The sequence below is a fragment of the Scylla paramamosain genome, chromosome 2, assembly GCF_035594125.1.
Source record: "Scylla paramamosain isolate STU-SP2022 chromosome 2, ASM3559412v1, whole genome shotgun sequence".
NCBI classification, from domain to species: domain Eukaryota; kingdom Metazoa; phylum Arthropoda; class Malacostraca; order Decapoda; family Portunidae; genus Scylla; species Scylla paramamosain.
Window position 1 is genome coordinate 1472501 of NC_087152.1, and position 16502 is coordinate 1489002.

The window sequence follows — 16502 nt, forward strand, 5'->3', positions numbered from 1 at the left end:
CTCTCTCTCTCTCCATACACGTCCTTCATCCTTTACCGCAGTTTTCCCTCTGTCACCACCGCCATCTCAATACCCAAGCATCACAGCAGTCTTTCCACTTCCTCACAAACCCACAAACCCACAAATACGCTCGCTTCCCCTTCCTGCTACCATATCCCTATCCCCTCGTTACCCCCCGTCCCTCCCTCCCACGTCTCCCTTCCAGGCGCAAGTGAAAGTGAGGTAGGTGGGTGGGTAGGAGGTTTTGGAGGACCTGTGCTGTGGGTGACCTCTTAGTGTGTACCTGGGGAGCCTGCCATTCGGTGCCGCGGCCTCGTAGTCGTAGTGTGTTCTTGTGCGGAGTGTGAAGCGGGTGGTCGTCGCGTCTGGAATTGTGGTCTTGTCGTCTTTGCCTGAGAGAGAGGAGAGGAGAATTTATCTTGTGTTTTTGTGCTAACTTGTTTGAAAAAGACTTTTGATCGACAGTCCTGCGCCCTCCACACTTCACCATGGCGTCAAGTAAGCTGTGTTTTCTTGAGCTCCGATAAGATTAGATAGACAAAACCTGACTAACTGACACAGTGAAACTTACATACATACATACAGAGAGACAGACAGACAGACAGACAGGAAAATTGATTGATAGACAGAGAAACAGACTGACAGAGACTGATAGACAGACAGACAGACAGACAGAAGTTTAGCCAAAACACTTGCAAATAGGAAGACCACCACACATACACACAGACAGACAAACAAGAAAACTTGGTAATCAGACTCCAACAAGCACTGAAGTACAAAGAAGTGATCGAACATGATATGCAGAAACTTAATAATGGTACATACTCACTCACAGTATACTTACGTAGTGACTGCTTCTCACAAACTCACTAACTGACACAAAGTTAAACAAACAGACGGGCACGTGGGCCAACACAGACACGACAAACAAACGAAACCAGACACACGTCGACAAAAAAACTCGAACACGAAAAAGGGAAATGGAAAGGCACACCCAACCAGACAAATAAACACACACACACACACACACACACACACACACACACACACACACACACACACACACACACACACACACACACACACACACACACACACACATCTGTACTATGTAGGCCACTCACAAAAATTTATCCATTATGAGTAGAACTTATACAGTACTTGTAATCAAAGTGAAGTACCAAATGCGTCATAAAGCATTAAGGTCATAAACATTCAAAAGAAAGGGAAAGCAAAAAAAAAAATCTAAAGGAGAGGGGAAAGGGAAGGATCACAAAATACAGCTTTTAAAAACAAATAAACAAATACGAAAAAATAAGATGAAAGAAAACAAATATGTATGCTTTGAAAAAAAAGTTACATTTATTAGAAAACAATATACAAAATACCAAGCTGCAGATGAGACTGAAGGAGAAAGAGCAGGAGGAAGAGGAACAGAGATAGAAAAAGGGGTGAGGAAGAGAAGCGGTGAGAGTGGCACAGTGTGAGAGATCAAGGTGGTAGGAGCAGCGTGTGTGCGGCGGAGGTGAGGAGGGGATGCGAGAGGGGGTGCGAGGACAACTCATCGCCTCATTACTACACCTGTCATACACATGTCGCTCTAGACGAACTACCATTGGCTGGACACCTTTCCTTCTCCATCTGGTACACCTGTTGGGTCAGTACGGAGCCTCAGAGTGGGCGGGTTGTTCCTCCTGACGAAGGTGAAGGAGGGTAGGGAGCCAGCTGGTGGGTGGGGGATGGGAGGGGCGAGAGTTCAAGGTCGTGTGCCGTGTGTTACTAACTCACGCCGACGGGAGAGAGAGAGAGAGAGAGAGAGAGAGAGAGAGAGAGAGAGAGAGAGAGAGAGAGAGACGTTAATTAAAATCTAATCCAAACACCCATATAAAGAGGAGAATCCGATAGCTTAATCATTCCCTCCTCTACTGTCTGTCATCCTCCTTTCCTACTTCCTTCATGTCCCCATCCACCCCTCACACACACACACACACACACACACACACACACACACACACACATAGAGTACCCAGGTGATGGAGGGAGGGAAGGAGGGAGGAGAAAGTGCCTGGCTCGCTGACTCACGCCCCAGTAAAAACACAGGAGATAAGGTCACACTCCAGACTGCCTGACCTTGCTGCTCTGACCTACAATGGTAATCAAACACAACATGCCGACCCGTGTTGAGCTGACACGCTTTACCTCCTGTCTTTGACTTGTCCACATGAGCGCGCGTGTGTGTGTGTGTGTGTGTGTGTGTGTGTGTACCAGTAATATTCATGGTTATTTTTGTATTTCTTAATGAATAGCCAAAGCATTTTCTTTTTCTTTTACTCTTTGATAAGAAAAATATATATAGTTATGGTTACATTGTGTTGTTGATGTTATGGATGTCCAAGATAAATAGGAAGTGTTTTTTTTTTTTGTGTGATTATTTTTGTGTTAATTATTGTTGTTACTATTATTTTTGTTGTCATTATTGCTGTTGTTGTTGTTGGTGGTGGTGGTGGTGGTGGTGGTGGTGTTATTATTATTATTATTATTATTATTATTATTATTATTATTATTATTATTATTATTATTATTATTATTATCATTATCATCATCATCATCATCATTATTATTACTGGAATGGAATGAGGTAAACATAAGGAAGATATAAAGGCAGGAAGCAGGTTCTGAGGGAATGTAATGAGGTTGTGAAGGGAAAAGTTAGAAGAGAAGGGTGATTGGGGAAGCAGTGAGATTGTGACGAGAGTATTGGGAGAAGAAAGTGTTAGGATCGAAAAAGGTTGTGAGTGAACGTATCGGGAGAGGAAAGTGTTTGGGCAAGCAAGGAGGTGACAAAGGAAAGTAAATGATCTTGCCCAGCCTTGGTGAGAGGGATGGGGAAGGGAAAGTCAGCTTTGCATTTGATTTTGTCTTGTCAATGAGATCTGCTAATAATGGTGATGCTGATACAACTGTTGCTGGTGTTGGTGTTGCCGTCGCTACTTCTACTACTACTACTACTACTACTACTACTACTACTACTACTATTGATAATAATAATAATAATAATAATAATAATAATAATAATAATAATAATAATAATAATAATACACTACAAAAGCGTCTAAAAAGTATTGACTATTTTTCTTATGTTTCCCTCATACGAGTATATACCTATCTACTCTTCACTTTCGAGGGCACCGTTCCCATTCATTTGTTCCCATTATTCTTTCTTTCTTTCCTAATTCCTTTGGGAGTCAGACACGTGTGTAAAACATTATCATTTGCTTTCGACCTTAATCTACTTTTCTTCCTTTCTCGTTGTTTGTTTCTCTTGTCGATCTTTGTACATTGCATCTAGATCTGTTCTTCCCCTTTAGTTTGGCGACTTGTTCAAACTGCATTAAGAGTTGTGGTTCTCCAAAAAAGGAAGTTTGTGTATATATCAATCTATCCTATCTAGCTTTACTATATTTGCCTATTTATATTTGCCAACTTTTTTTTCCCACCCCTGACCCAAATGTTAAAAGTTGATTGTCACCCAAACACGACTCACTGGTATCCTGCATTTCATTTTCTCGGATCTGAAGTGTAAAAGACTGTACTGGACTCAGGAGGTAAAAGTGACGCTGTGTTGACGATTCTTGTGACACCGATGATGGAAGGCATAGAAAGTTGGGCTTTATGGAGTTATTTTCATGTTATATCGTCCTCCTTTCTTTTTTCTTTTTTTTTAATATTATTATTTCGCTCAAAATAAACAGACTGAAGCAGACTAGAACAGGTTCACATACAGACAACGTTACGAGTGCACACACACACACACACACACACACACACACACACACACACACACACACACACACACACACACACACACACACACACACACACACACACACACACACACACACACACACACACACTCACACACACACACACACACACACACACTGACTCAGAAAACATGGTCACATAAACCCACGCATGCATAGTTAAGCAGGAAGACAGACACTTTCTCTCTCTCTCTCTCTCTCTCTCTCTCTCTCTCTCTCTCTCTCTCTCTCTCTCTCTCTCTCTCTCTCTCTCTCCATCAATCGCGCTCTCATTGACTGACGATGCGCCGCAGTATTAGATTCGCACAAACAAAGGCAAGGGCACGGGGAGGAGGAGCGGGGGATGGTCGTTGGTATAGTATGAGATTGCGTCATTTTACTTTTATTTATTTGCGTTGTTGCGTGCACTTCTCCTGATTGAAATGGCGTCACAATCTTCAGGGAATGACGTCACCGGTCTGAGAGTCTGTTTACACCCTTGTAGTCGGTCGGTCGGTCGGCGCCGCCACTCGAAAGCACTATGACCTGTGTATGTATTTAAGTTTCCCTCTCAACACACCGATCACTCGCGAGGTTCTTAATGTTGGCTGATGCTGCTGTTTTAATGGGAGCTTTTATACGTGTGTGTGTGTGTGTGTGTGTGTGTGTGTGTGTGTGTGTGTGTGTGTGTGTGTGTGTTGATTGGTTTATTTTGTGTTATCTTGTTATGATATTTGCTTTTTATATGGAGGCGGGTTCTTTAGAAGATTGAGCTTCGTGTATGTTTATTTTCATGTTGTTTTAAAAGTGTGTGTGTGTGTGTGTGTGTGTGTGTGTGTGTGTGTGTGTGTGTGTGTGTGTGTGTGTGTGTGTGTGTGTGTGTGTGTGTGTGTTCATTCGTAATTTTTTGGTGTAGCAATCAAAACACAGTTCTTATGCTTATTTATCTGTCTTAAAGTTATGTGTCTTCTGTACTCAAATTTTAACTTTAATCGCATCTCATTTTTATAGTATTTTTTTTTTTTTACAGTAGGATGGTGTTGGTTATTGCGAGAAAAAACATAACTTCTTCGATAATGGCAACTGAGGGAAGCATCAAGTTACACCGTACTATAAAATGATAGTGTTGGTCATGAAGCGAAACTAAAGATGATAGTAAAATTAATTATTAGTACACAACATGACACTTGGACTAGTAAAATAAACGGGATTATTCTTGGAAACTTAGAATACCAAGCAAAATGAGAGATTCTCAGACACAGAGGAGAAAGTGACGAGAAATGAGAAAGAATACCGAAGCTTTTTTAAGGTGAATGGCGAAGAGAGACGCTGATGAGGGAGGTGGGAAAATGTTCCTTGTTGAGAGACTGAAAAGGACACGAAGGGCAGAACCTGACAACCAGCCCGGGAGAAAGAAGGAGGAGGAGGAGGAGGAAGAGGAGAGTGCCTTTCCCCTGAGTACCAGCCACTCGGGGCGACAAGAGAGTGGGCGACACCGTTGTGTGTGTGTGTGTGTGTGTGTGTGTGTGTGGGCGGGCGGGCGTCGAGTATTATCTCGCAGTGCCTCAATGGTCTAAGGGAAGTGCTTAAGTCAAGGGCGACGGGCAAAGACAGGCGACAAGAGTAAGAGGGTGATGAGGGACGCAAGGAAAGGATATAGACTATAGAGAGAGAATAAACTAAGGAGGTGAGGCGTCACTTTGCTTTCGTTGTCCTTTTGGCCTTGAGTCTTGTTTGTTGTGCTTTTTTTAAGGAAAGGGGTATTTTTAGAGGCAGCGGTGCCGCTTCCGCTTATGTTTTACTCTCCCGTGGGAGGGAAAGGAAAGAGAACTTTATTTGGACGAACTACTGGTGGTCCCTCTCTCTCTCTCTCTCTCTCTCTCTCTCTCTCTCTCTCTCTCTCTCTCTCTCTCTCTCTCTCTCTCTCTCTCTCTCTTTCTCTCTCTCTCTCTCTCTCTCTCTGTCTTTCGCACATAATTTTTAACAAAAACTCATCGTCGTCAGTTGAATGTGTTTGTTTCAAAGGGAAAACCAGGTGTCGGTGCTGTCCCTCGACGTGTACCAGAACATGCGTGAGACCTTCCTTTATCAGGAGACTGATACGATGCTTACAAATGTCCCATGAGGTGATTTGTAAGTTTTTTTTCCTAAATATCTAAGAATCTGCTTGCCATAGGATCAAACCTGTTACAAGTCTGCCTTCTCTGCTAAACCATCGCATGGTCTCAAACAAAAATGAACATCATTATTGTGGTAGACAAATTAGGTCAGGTCCTAACAGAGTTTCACTCCACTCCGCAATGTCCTGGCTGGGGACTGATGTGAATGCCTTGTGCTCACCTCCGCTCTTTTTAGTTCTTACTCGTAGAGATTTATTTAGTATGTTATTCTCATGCTCCACCACGAACGTTAACCTCACTTTTCGTCCCTTCGTGTGCCTGGCGGTGCGAGTTCCTGAGTGCGATTTCCTTCCTTGAGCAAATGGCACAGAGCAGAGAGCCGTTTTTCTTTAATTTACTCAAGTCATCTAAGAGTGGCCGTGTATATAGCAATCTTAGGGATGTTGTGTATCTCCTTGAGATTCTCCGCTTGACTGGTTATTTAGGCTTCCCTGCCGCCGTCTTTGAAGTTCTTCCTTTCTTCTCTTTTAGGAGATACTTTTGTACACAAACAGCAGCGGCCAAGGCCAGCTAACCAATAGAGAAATAAAGCCTGCTATGTTCTACTCTGAAAATAAAAACTTAATGTCAGTATAAAATGGCACGTCCTCTCTTTCTCTCTCTCTCTCTCTCTCTCTCTCTCTCTCTCTCTCTCTCTCTCTCTCTCTCTCTCTCTCTCTCTCTCTCTCTCTCTCTCTCTCTCTCTCTCTCGCACGTGGTTGGCGGTTTCTCTCTTCAAACACCTTGAGAGTTCCACTTTGGGGCTGTGGTTCCTCTTCCCATCCTCAGCGTGAGCAACAAGCATGCTCTTGTCTCCTCTTCCCTACCTCTGCCGACACTCACCCGCAGCTATATATAGGCGCCAACCCAACCTTTTTTTAGCTCCTCGATGCACCGGGAAACACTATACTGAGACGCCGCCTTCAAGAATTTTTTTCCTGCAAGGAGTATAGTGTAGTGCTGGTGTGAGGAACCAGTGGGGAATGGAGGAAGAAGAAGAATAGTGATTGTTTTTTTGTACCTTGTAGTTGTGTGTGTGTGTGTGTGTGTGTGTGTGTGTGTGTGTGCCTTTGTTTTTTTTTTGTTTTTTTCATGGGTTCTGTTTGTTACTGTCGTTCTTTTTTTTTTTTCAAGCTCCCATTAACTCTCATCTTCCACCTTTTTATTTCTTCTTGTCCTACCTCCCGTTCTCTCCTACTAGTAAAGGTCAGTAGAAAGAAAACCTTCGTAATTTGGCAACAAACTTTCATTTCCACGTTTTTTTTTTTCCTCGTGATTAACGAGTTCTGTTGTATATTTTATGTTTTTTTTTTTTTTTTCAACTCACCAGCTCCTCTTCCTTCTGTTTCCCTTCCTCGTTCTCGTTCTCGTTTTCGTCCTATTAAACTCAGCTGTCACGCGTTACCTGGCATGACCGTCTGTCTCTGTAATTCCGTAAGGTAAGACAGAGGAAGTGCCAGGAAATGTGGTACGGCTTTTTCTTCTTCTTCTTCTTCTTCTTCTTCTTCTTCTTCTTCTTCTTCTTCTTCTTCTTCTTCTTCTTCTTCTTCTTCTTCTTCTTCTTCTTCTTCTTCTTCTTCTTCTTCTTCTTCTCTCTCTCTCTCTCTCTCTCTCTCTCTCTCTCTCTCTCTCTCTCTCTCTCTCTCTCTCTCTCTCTCTCTCTCTCTCTCTGACCCTATCCTTTTCACTACCGGCTGTTTTTGCATTTTATTACACGCGGATCATTACACTCAGTAAACTTATCCTAAATGTGTGTCTTCTCTTTCAACTCGACTTAGTCAAGAACTTATTGTTATCGTCTTTATCCTTGTTATACTTCACTCGAAAACTCTGGAAGAACCCATCTTCATTTTCCTCTTCTAACTTAAAAAAGCACACACACACACACACACACACACACACACACACACACACACACACACACGATAACAATTTGCGGTACATTCAGGCATTGATGATTTAAGTCAAGGTTTATCTATATTTACATTTATTCAACATTTTCTCCCTACCTCTACTGTGGGATTCAGGACGGCGAGTCAGTTCTTTATTTATGGCAGTGATTGTCATGCGCGCTTCGTTGCTGATCGTCATGCTCAGGCCGGCAGTTCCATTACTCTCCCCACCACGTGCCGATATGAAACGCGTAACTCGTTCTCGCCTCCTTTCTGTGTTTGATATTGTTGTTGTAGTTGTTTTGTTGTTGTTGTTGTTGTTGTTGTTGTTGTTGTTGTTATTGTTGTTCTTGTTCTTGTTCTTCTTCGTGTCGTTGATGATGATGATAATGATGATGTTCGTATTTTTACATGTAGCTTTATGTAAAAAGACGCCAAGGAAGTGCAGCATCTGTGGGTTCCCGTGGCCATGAGTTGAGTAGGTGAGGGGGAAGGGGGGCGGGAGCTGTAAAGACCAACGGCAAGTGCATAGAAAATAAAGGTTCCAAGAATGCTTAGGAGTGCCAAGAGCAAAAGGGAGAATGTTAGTGAGATAAAAAAAAAATAAAAAACATTATTCTTAGCTAGCATTCTTTAGTGCTCTTGTGCTTTTTGAATTGTTGAATTGCCATTATTACTGAATTCGTTACCATCATTATACTTAAGTGAAGGCTAGGAGAGGAGAGAGGAAGAAGTTAACTGACTTGACTTTAAGAGATACCAGGCAGGGAAGGAAGAGGAGGTGGATGAGGAAGAGTCTGTTGGGAGAATTTGGCAAAGGTTGGCACTGTATCCTGAGGGAGGTGACTAGAATGGCCACAAGTAAATATACGTTAATTACAATAACTGATGGCGATGGTGAAGGTGGTAATGATGGTAGTGATGGTAGTAATAATATAAAGCTCATCACACGTGTTCTTTCTAGTTCTGGAGTGCCAATGGTCTTGACTCACGCTTTCTTCTTCTCTCCCTCAGGCGCCAGCAAAGCCAACTGAAGGGCGGCGGCATGAACACAGGTGAGTATGGCACGGGCAGCCTGTGAATAAAGTGCTGCTTCTTCTTCTTTTTCTTTTTCTCCTCTTTATTATTATCGATTTCTGTTACTACTGCTAGGCCTACTACTACAATTATTAATACTGCTACTACTACTACAACTACTACTACTGCTACTACTACTACTACTATTACTACTACTAATACTACTAATACATACACACATACATACATACTCCCGAAGCTACCTTTCCACTAATACTAGCAATTGTATGTAAATTCATTTGCTCGCCCCCAAGTAGTAAGAGGTAGTCCAGGCGGGCTTCAAGGTCCAGACGGAGCTAACATTTTAACTTTGACAAACGCGACAGTTGCCACGGTATCCTTCATATGAATGACGAGTATATAATTAAAGGAAATTGAACAAATGTCTTAATGAAAACATTATGGACCTTGGAAACCTGAAAATCTAGCACGTGATCATGTTATTATTATTATTATTACTTTTTTTTTTTTTTTTTGCTATTAGAGCAAATTAACGAGTTTGAATAGAATGGTTCAACATCTCCACGTGTAGAGGTATGTGTGTGCCAAGATGATAATGTAAACAAATCGTGTGTGAAAGTCGTCTGTTCAGCATCTCCGTGTTGGTATTGATGCAAGTTGTTTTCTTGCACCTTTATGCCCGGCTTCTCTGTTAATGACGTGGGCAGCTTGAAGGTAATGTGGTCCGACAGCGTGATTTATGGTGATCAATGCATGACGCACGACCGAGAAGGAGTAATTATAAAAGTCTCAGATTGACATGACTGGGAGGCAGCCAAGGCGTCGAGAAGCAGGTCACGACGTCCGCCAAGTGGACTATTGGGTGAAGGCGACGGCGGCGGCAGTGTAAGGACTCAGTGCACTCACCCATTAAATAAAACTTGAAGAAAATAACGATGATGATAATGATGATGATAAAAGCTCCAAAGCAATTAGTTTTAAAGTTAAATGACATACATGGAAATTACAGCAGCGCGGTGCAATGGTAGCCCGCTGTAATCAGTGCCCCCTTGCGCTAACAGTGTCATCCCTTGGTGGGCTAACTGGCTTAGTTGTTACCTTTTTGACTGTGGCAACTGTTGGTGTGATTTCTTATTACGTTGCACCTGCACACGTGGCCTTTTGGATCTTCATCAAGGTCCAGCATAACAAGATTTCAGCGACTACCAACTTACATCGGAGAATTTTCAGAATCAGTTTAATATCTTGATGTTGCGATGAATGGAAGGTGGGACGTATTTTATGCTTGATTTCAGTAACTTGGTAAAATTTCGTTATTCGTTCAGTCAGTCACTGGTGACTGAACAGGATAAAGGCTAAATTGTAATAGATGTTGTCATCAACTTTCTTTAATGTAGTTGTATTGGATCCTTTTCCTGGGACAAAAAGTAAAAAATAATATATATATATATATATATATATATATATATATATATATATATATATATATATATATATATATATATATATATATATATATATATATATATATATATATATATATATATATAATATATGTATATAGTATTTTTTACTTTTGTCCCAGAAAAAGGATCGAATACAACTACGTTAAAGAAAGTTGATGACATCTATTACAATTTAGCTTTTATCCTGTTTTTGGTAAATAATGTGAAAGTGCCTCATTTAGACTTCTTGAGCGCCGGAGACCCACAAACAAAAAACTGCGTTGCGAAAATGGCGTGATACCAGTTGATGCTTTTGACTAGTTGATAAAAATAGTTGATACATGTCTCTATGGTGTCCCAGAAAAGCTAACAAACCTATTCATTCAATTAATGGTCTTTTATGTTGAGCTTTTCATATACAACAGTAAGTTTGCCAAGTCAAATCAATCAATTTTCCATCTTTACAGCGGGAACCTCACTACCACCACCACCACCACCACCCATCCCCACCGTCCTCCCCTCTTCCCGTCTCCCCACTGAGGTAAGCACCACATGTCAACTTGCATTATTTTTTTTTTTTTATTAAGTTAGGAAATTGATGTATTCAAACTAATTATGTGTTATCTGATATAGAGAACATACGTATGGGTAAAGTAGCCACGACATGATGGTGAGTTAGTGGTTACATTAATGGGTCTTTGCTAATGAAAAGGAAAAATCTATGTTCAGGAGAAACTTCAGCGACATGAAAGACAGAGGGATAGGACTGAGACATCGGCTGAGAGAGAGAGAGAGAGAGAGAGAGAGATGCTGCAGTAGTGCAGTGAAAGCAATATTTATGTCAAGGTCATGTCAGGAGGTGGCCTGGTAGAGAGGAGACTTCCACAATGTGGTACCCTGCTGAGAAGGGGGGCCATAACATATCTACTTATTTATAGTTACCTTACATAGTTACTTTTACTTTAGAATTTATCATCTTCCTCTTTTCTTATTGTCTAGAGGTATGTTCGTCGTTCCTCAGCTTCACGCCCTGCACACGTTTTTTTCCTTAACACAACGCCAGGATGGAAGCTTCTTGGTAATAGGTCTTTAAGAATCTCGCATATCACTCTGAGCAGAAAATAATTATGAAATGTGGATAGACTTAAGTGTCATAATTTCCTTAGGCCATCAAGACTTTAGCAAGTCTTACGTCACACCAAAGCATGAAACCCGCTTTGATCATTTTCAGTTATCAGCAATATGTGAGGAAATGGTAGCAGGAATTTTAAAATAATGATGATGTATGATAGCTACATGTGGTAATGGAGATGTTTCATGCAGATACCGGCAAGAGCCCCTCCAGTCATGAACCCACCGGCAGCCCTCGCAGGAGCAATGATGAAGGACAAGAAGCCCTTCACCTACACCCCGGGAGGGATCGACCTGTCTGAGATTAAGTAAGTGGCCTTACTGTAATTTTCCTTCCACAGGTAGTGTGCTGGAGAAGTTCTGCCATCAGACTGTAAATCTAGTATTGTGTCTTCTTGTTTTCAGTTTTAATATTTTATTTTACATTCAGTGTTTCTTGTCATGTTAGACTCCTTTCTTTAGGCTTCATTATATCCTGATAGTCTTTTATATCAATATCATGACCTGTATCAGTTTGCTAATGTTTTCCTGTTCTATGGTATTAATTCATTCTTTAATATGTGAAACTCATCATTCCTCATGTACACACCTTGAGCATCTGTCATACACTTGTACAAGGAGTGCTTAGAGATAGAACAGTACATTGTTTAGATTCCAATGGTGGAGAATGTTTGTAATGTGTGAATGTGTGGCCTAACCTCCTGGTTGGCTTGACTGACTACTTGGCAAGTCCTGTCTCTAGTGTAATTCTTGATCACCATCTGATGTGCTGACACTTCAAACTAAGTGTCTCGTGTCTGGCCAGAGCTTGGCTGAGTGTTATGCGTGTGTGAGACATGTTAGTGATGACCCAGCACGTTTACCGGGCAGGGACGTGGCGCCCCATGCACCTTCTCCTCCTCCTTCTCCATCACCTCCACCACCACCCCGCCCCTCTCCTCTCTCTCCTGCCCGGCTCCGCACAAGTGTTGGCACCCCCGCCCACAGGTCACCAAGGATGCAGAAGCGGCTGCTCAGGAATGCTCAGTTAGAGGGTGTGCGGCCATCACCACTGGCCCAGCAACCCCCTCAGGTCCCAGGTAGTTCCTCAGGAGCGGCACCTGCTGCCAGCCACGGCATAGCAGTACAGGTGCTGCCAGTCCCAGGCATGGGCATGGGGCCTCAGCCGCCTCCACAGCCAAGGGAACCACCTAAGCCCAAGAGGAATGTGTGTGGACCCCCTCCTCCTCCTCCACCCTTTGTAGTCGGATCAGAGAGCAGAGTCACCTTACCAGCACCCGCCCCGCCACAGACCACCATCACCTCTCCGCCCACCATCGCTTCTCCACCTACTTCCCCTCCTACTCAGGCGCACCAGCCCGTCAGTGACCTGGGAGCCTCCATACCTGCGGCCCCGCCTCCTCCATCCTCGGGCTCCGCTGCGTGGCGCTCCATCCACCCCTCTGCAACACCTTCCACCCCACCACCTGCGAAAGCTGAGCAGCATGAGCCCTGCCCGCCCCCTCCACCACCACCCCAAGCTGTGAGGGTGCCTACTTCTCCTCTCTTCACTCAGGAGCCTCCTCTCTCTCCTCCTGCTATAAAGTCACCTGTGGTGCAGTCACCAGCAGTGCCTTCATCACCTCTTGCTCAGCAGGAACTCTCTTCTCAACCATGGTCAGCTCCCAGTAATTTACAGGCTGTGGGTGATGATTCACCTCAGCTGTATCATCCCCCGAGCACTGACCATTTGCTCAAAGAGAGAGTGCTGTCTCCTGATGAAAGGGAGGAGCAGTCAGACTTCAATGTTGCTCCTTTGCCCTCATGGCAAGCAGCAGGAGGAGATCAATACCATCCTGCATCAGAGACTCCCATTGAGGAGCCTGAAGGCAGTGAATACAAAGACCCTTCACCTGTACAGCAGGCTTCACCTGCTGAAGAAGATGATGTCACAGAGCCTTCGCCTGTCAGGGAGCCTTCACCTGTCAGGGAGCCTTCGCCTGTCAGGGAGCCTTCGCCTGTTCAGGAACCTTCGCCTGTCAAGGAGCCTTCACCCATTGAGACACCTTTGCCTGTCAAGGAGCCTTCACCTGTCAAGGAGCCTTCACCTGTTGAGATGACTTTGCCTATCAAAGAGCCTTCACCTGTCAAGGAGCCTACACCTTTCAAGGACTCCTCATCTGTCAAGGAACCTTCCCCTATCAAGGAGCCTTCCTCTACCAAGGAACCCTCCCCTGCTAAACCTTCACAACTAGCATCCTCACCCATTAGAGATTCCTCACCAAGTGACCAAGAATCTTCCAGAGACTCTTCACCTGCCAGTCAAGTTTCCTTTAAAGAGCCATCACCAGCAACACAAGAACTCATCAGAGATTCTTCACCTGCATCACAGTTACCTCCCAGAGAGGAGTCACCTGTATTAATCCCAGAATCTTCACCTCTTGCTCAGATACCTTCTCAGGAGTCATTATCTGTTGAAAAACCTCCACTTGGTGATGAGACACTAACTAAGGATAATTCTCCTATCCAAACATTGCCAGCCAAGGATCCTTCTCCAGTAAGCAAAGCATCAGCAGAATCACTCAACTTTGAACCCCATGTGTCTGAAACCTCCATTAGACATATGGAATCACCACAGACCTCCTCTCCACCTTCCCTGACAGAAGCTTCAATGAATGAGTCAGCACCATGGCGGAGACCATCAGCTAAAGACATGCCTGCTGCACCAATAGAACAAACACCTCAGCAGACTATCCAGTCTCCTCAGACCATTGCTTCTCCATCACTTGCTCCAGAAAGGGAAGCAGAGGAACAAATTACTTCACCTGTAATACAAACATTTGCTCAAGAACCAAGCCCAAGAAACTTCCCAGTAACATCTGTGCCAGGGAAAGAAGCTCCATCAAAGCAAACCTCTCAGCCATTTCCTCCTCGTGTTACTCAGATCCCAATCCAGCGGCCTGCTGTAATGAATCAGCCACCCATCAAACAGCAGCAGCAAGCCACCCCAGTGAACCAAGCATCGTGGCAGTCCCCATCACTAACTGAGCCAGAGCCTGCTCAGTCTGTTACACGGCACATCCCTGTACGGATGGCCTCTCCCCCTCCCAGTTCATCTGTAACTTCTCCACCAGCTGGCACGAAAGGAACTAGATTGGTCCGACAGGCATCTTTACCCACCAAACCCTCCTCACCACAAGTGTCTCCTCCCAATGCTCAACTCGGATCCATCAGCATCTCCTCCACCAGTGATGGCGAGTCCCCTCTCTCTCCATTTAGTGACAAAAGTTCCCAGGGTAGCTCTAGTTCAGGGCTGGATCGAGCACCACTGCCTTGGATGTGTCCTCCAAAACAGGGCCCATCTCCTCCTCCCTTCATTGTGTCACCACCTCCAAATGCACAGCAGAGACACCTGAACCAGCTGAACCGCATTGTACGACAAAAATCTTCAGGACCAGAGTTGGCTCCTTCACAGCCCCTCTCTCAGGCCACAGTCATACCGCAGCCAGAAGTGTACCAGCACCCAGGAGTCCAGAGACAGTGGTCGTTTCCTGCAGCACAACAGCAGCAGCAGCCACAATCATCTAGAATACAGCAGGCCCAGCCACCACAGCAACGGACCCGCATGATTCCAATTCATATCCAGACTCCAAATCAGAGCCAGACCATCCCTGTCCATGTACAGCGGCAGCAGCAGCAGCAACAACAGCCTCAGGGTAGAGAGCGCATCATTCCCATCATGATTGAGCAAGACACACCATCAAAGGACTCAGCTCAAAATTCTTCACACTCATTTCCATCCCAACAAGGGACCTTTGTTCCCATCAGTATAATGCGGCAGCAGTCTGAGCCAAACTACCAGCAAACTCAGCCCACCAAGCAGCAACAGCCAGCCTACCAATCTCAGCAATCCTTCCAGCCACAGCCAACCTTCCAGTCCCAGCCAGTGCTTCAGCCACAGTCAACTTACCAGTCACAGCCAGCTTTTCAACAGCCGCACAAGTGGCAGCATCCTCAACAACCACAGCAGCAGCAGCAGCCTTGGACAAATGTTCCTGGAGCAGCATTTTCTCCACCACAGTTTCCTTCTTCATCGCTGATTGGAGGTGCAAATGGAGCATTCCTTCCCTACAACTCCCCAGCTGGCCTGTACTCCAATAACAGTGCCTTAGATGCCCTCCACCAGATGCAACAAAGCCTAGAACAACTCAACTCAGGCATACAGAAGTAAGTCCCTTCCTCCTCCTGGCTCCCAGCCCACCTCAGGGCCTCCATCAGGACATTCCTACCCATCCTCACTTGTGGCTGCCCAGTAATCCATGAGTGTTGTAATTTTTATGTTCATTTTCTTAGTTAATATATTTTTTTGCCTTACGTTAAATATGTAACAGATTACTGGAAGAAAAACATAGCACTCACTTACCAAGTGTTTGAAAGCGTGACAGTCAAATGCACATTGTTTTCAGCAGCACTTTAGCATTGTGAGCAAAAGTTTTTATAACGAACTTGATAGAATAGTGCCTAATAAGCTTTCTATGAGTTTTGTTTATTACATTTGATTATGAGTTTTTCCAAAGGGCAGTTTTTACATGCACTAACTAACTTAATGCATCTGGCAAATGCCCTTTGGTGGCCTTAGAGCTTAATAGGGTTTTGTCCCTTTGTTGCAGCGCGTTCCCAAGGTTCATTCAGAAAAAAATGTCGGACTCAATAACACCAAGGACAGCTCATTCTAGGTACTGTGTTGTAACAGGCCAAGCTGAGTTCAGTTGTGTGTTTGTGTGTGTGTGGCTCTACTCACTTTGCCTGTTAGTTAAGTAGCAGTGTGTGGTGGTGATGACAAACATCACAGCCTGTGCCCACCTTGAGGACTGTGAGGCACAAAGAGTGGCTGTGATGGAATCCTCCTGTGTGATGCTGTGGTATTCTTATGTAGTATTCAATGCTGTTCTGTTTTATTTTTGTATAGCAACACCATGAAATCATCCTGATGGTCTTTGCATCAAGCTGTGAATGGATGCAGGATTGTATGAGCAGCCAGAGCTGCTGCCTCAG

The 16502-nt window shown here is 44.1% G+C and overlaps 1 protein-coding gene across 11 annotated transcripts in view; it reads left to right on the forward strand.

Annotated features, from left to right (window-relative positions):
* LOC135108006 (trichohyalin-like) overlaps nucleotides 1-16502 on the forward strand; it is a 97669-nt gene that overhangs the window by 66214 nt on the left and 14953 nt on the right. For 8 of the 11 annotated variants that reach the window (XM_064018618.1, XM_064018526.1, XM_064018572.1 and 5 more), the window contains 4 exons: nucleotides 8869-8909; nucleotides 10805-10878; nucleotides 11661-11776; nucleotides 16118-16183. In XM_064018618.1, the coding sequence (XP_063874688.1) occupies nucleotides 8869-8909; nucleotides 10805-10878; nucleotides 11661-11776; nucleotides 16118-16183 (297 nt within the window). The remainder of the gene's footprint in view (nucleotides 1-8868; nucleotides 8910-10804; nucleotides 10879-11660; nucleotides 11777-16117; nucleotides 16184-16502) is intronic. The other 3 variants (XM_064018544.1, XM_064018590.1, XM_064018610.1) reach the window with 1 other exon arrangement.